At 39.4% G+C, this 2,833-nt stretch overlaps 1 protein-coding gene across 2 annotated transcripts; it reads left to right on the top strand.

Moving 5' to 3' along the window:
* Window positions 1-1,324: 1,324 nt before the first annotated feature.
* LOC109508294 (bolA-like protein 2) lies at window positions 1,325-2,280 on the top strand. Of its 2 annotated transcripts, none has more exons than XM_019858191.1 (4): window positions 1,325-1,329; window positions 1,710-1,774; window positions 1,850-1,947; window positions 2,035-2,280. In XM_019858191.1, exons 2-4 carry the CDS (start codon window positions 1,712-1,714, stop codon window positions 2,132-2,134), a joined length of 261 nt encoding a protein of 86 aa, XP_019713750.1. In that variant the 5' UTR covers window positions 1,325-1,329; window positions 1,710-1,711; the 3' UTR covers window positions 2,135-2,280. The 2 variants fall into 2 exon arrangements, with proteins under 2 accessions (XP_019713750.1, XP_019713748.1); XM_019858189.1 differs by lacking the exon at window positions 1,325-1,329 and adding an exon at window positions 1,368-1,485.
* Window positions 2,281-2,833: the final 553 nt, after the last annotated feature.

Below are 2,833 nucleotides of genomic sequence, written 5' to 3'. Positions count from 1 at the left end.
GGAGGAAGCAAAATAAAAGACATTATCCAAGAAATTGATGTCAGTGAAAGTGAATGCTGATCGTAAATTTCGCAATTTCTTTCCCTTTTTTCTTTCTACACTGACTATATGAAGTGTCAAATAAGTGTACATTCATACTTATGCACTATTGGAATAAAAATATAGAGTACACATGCGTTCGTTTGTGTGTGTGTGTGTGTGTGTGTGTGTGCGCGCGTTTACATCTGAGATCAAATTTGCTACAGTGAAAAACCCCCTGTTGTGAAAAATTTCTTGCTGCAAACATGATTTCATTGTAGAGGAGTTTCACTGTATCGCGATTTTCCTTTGAAGCGGGTTCTCAATAGGGTTGGAGTCAGAACATGAGTTTGCCTGTATAGTTGTTCCGCTTATCCTCAGGAGGGTGATGAAAACGTTTGTGTGAATGCCGGACATGCCCAAGATTCCCACCGTTCCACATTTTGCCTTAAGAAAATCCTCCAGAAGTGCCTGCATCTGTCCGCTTTTCACCTTCAGCTCAGTGAGGACATTTTTTTTTCTTCATGCATTTCACATTGGCGACTTGCCAAATGAACTCTTTGAGTAGCGGACCTGATCCATCCCACATTCCTGAAGCAAATGTAACTCATCCGACTTCAAAACGTTCTGCTCGTGCTGGACATTTTGGGAACTATTCCAAAATTAGGCATTTCACAACGAGTCCAAATTTTAAAGTCTATTGCCTGTTTTGAATGGCATAAAAATCTTCCTCGCTGTTGTGTTGTCAAGGAAAAAGTTGAAATACATAACTAAAATGATATATTTATATGTATTATGACTCTCAAATGAAAAGAATACATATTTTTACTTATTTGAGAAGAAGTACTTTCATTCAGGCACTGAACAATTTGCTACTTTGAAAATCGACCACCACACGCTCGCGATTTTACAGAGGATTTGATTGGCTGTTAATGCGATCCCCGTCTTTGATTGGATCTTTCAAAGGACCTCATGTTTCGAAACTGAAATAAATCAACCCCTCAGCTCGTAAGCAAAAAAAAAACATTTCCAGCGTTTAGTACATACATTTATACATTTGATTTTACCCAAATAAACACGTGAAATAAATGAAAAGCATTTTTAGATATCGCTGCCTCACCTCAAGATTTTTAAAAACGTGTTAGTAGTCAAGAAATATTGCCTGTTCCTAACAAAAAACTTCCTTTACTATGATGCGAACATAAACTAATCTATATGTAATCTTATATTATGTTTGTTTTGTATATGGCATATGTCTAAAAGAAAAATGTTGGATGTTTTTTTTCTCCACGAGAGAAAGGAATGTTTCAAGTCAGGCGTTCAAGGACTCGCGCCGAGTAACGCTCGCCGGATTTTTCCAGAGCATCTGATTGGCTCTGCTTATGACCGTGCAATGTGATTGGATCTTTCGCAGGACCACTGTTAGTGAAACTGAAAATAGCAGGAAGTCGATCTACAATGTTTCAAGTATGTACTGTATTTTTGATTTGTTGTAGTGCGGAATACATTTGATCCTCTTAATGTTGTGACTTTGTGTTTGATATGACGATGGCAGCCTTAAATTTGGATTTAAACTAACGTTACTTTCGGTTGCAGTTTAATTTACGAGACACGCCTTCGATTATCACATTTATGCACAAGGTAGTCTTGGTGAAAACACATAAACCATCACCTGTTTTCTGCTGTTGCAGGCATGGCCTTAACATCCGATCACATCCGGGATAAACTTAGAACAGAGCTTGCGGCGGAATATGTGGTAGGTGTCTTACACTCGTTCACTTTGGAACATTTGCAGTCAATATTAGTATGCTCCGTCATTTGTGTTGTGTAGGACGTGGAGGACACGTCCGCCAACAGATGTGCCGCCAGCTTCAAAGTGCTTGTGGTCTCTTCCCAGTTTGAGGGCAAGCCCCTCTTACAGAGACACAGGTACGCAGTGGACACTGAAATCAAATTCCAGAATGGCAATGCTTTTGATATGACATATAACATGATCAAAGGGTGTGGCATTTTTAGGATGGTGAACACCTGCTTAGCGGAGGAGCTGAAAGACATCCATGCGTTCGAACAGAAGACCCTAACGCCAGAACAGTGGGAGAAACAAAAGTCGAAATAACACTGCACCTTTTGCATTGTGTGGTCATCACACTGAGGAACACGCAAGTGCTGTTACAGTTCCCACAGGGACCGTGAGAATGCATTTGAAAATGTTGCCGGCAATAAAAGGGACAGCCGTTCTTGCTTTCCCGTGTTACACTTTTTCAAGCAACAATGTTTTGTCTTTATTTGACAGTGCGTGCAGCCCCAGACCGTGATTTGAAATTGCACATAATGCTATATGTATACTTTGATCGGTCATTCAGGGAACTTAATTGATTTCTCCTCAGCAATCTGAGGGGATATTGATGACATCACAGCTGTCTGTTATGCAGGTTACATCGCCAAGAATTTGGCACACTGGCACCACTTGAGTCCTTATGGGAAAAAAAAAGCTTTTAGGCATCATGAAAAAAAATGATCGTAAATGCAATATCGCAAAAATATACAAAACCATAGGCTAAGAATTCTCAATGAGCTAATCAAGAGTCCGTGATGAAATTGGAGGTGTCTGTTTTGGCAGCTCTGCCATAGATATTAAAAAAAAAAAATTGCTGTTATCAAAAGCAACGATTGATATGAACATTGTCTCGCATGAGAGTTCTCAGAGAAAACACATTTTTAACTCATAAGTCATGAGTCCTAGATAAGACTCTCCCTTGGAGTGGGCATTCAAAAAAAAAAAAATAGAAGAGTGAGCATTTCCATTTTTTGTGTG

This window comes from Hippocampus comes, unplaced genomic scaffold, assembly GCF_001891065.2.
Source record: "Hippocampus comes isolate QL1 unplaced genomic scaffold, H_comes_QL1_v1.1 scaffold48, whole genome shotgun sequence".
NCBI classification, from domain to species: Eukaryota; Metazoa; Chordata; class Actinopteri; order Syngnathiformes; family Syngnathidae; genus Hippocampus; species Hippocampus comes.
This window is presented reverse-complemented; position numbering and strand designations above follow the sequence as displayed.

Bases quoted from the DNA above. Each gene is read 5' to 3' on its own strand.
- LOC109508294 (XM_019858189.1), top strand. From the start codon at position 1,401: ATGACCGTGCAATGTGATTGGATCTTTCGCAGGACCACTGTTAGTGAA. The intron at 1,486-1,709 runs GTATGTACTGTA...CTGCTGTTGCAG, and splicing joins GTCGATCTACAATGTTTCAA to GCATGGCCTTAACATCCGAT. The intron at 1,775-1,849 runs GTAGGTGTCTTA...TGTGTTGTGTAG, and splicing joins AGCTTGCGGCGGAATATGTG to GACGTGGAGGACACGTCCGC.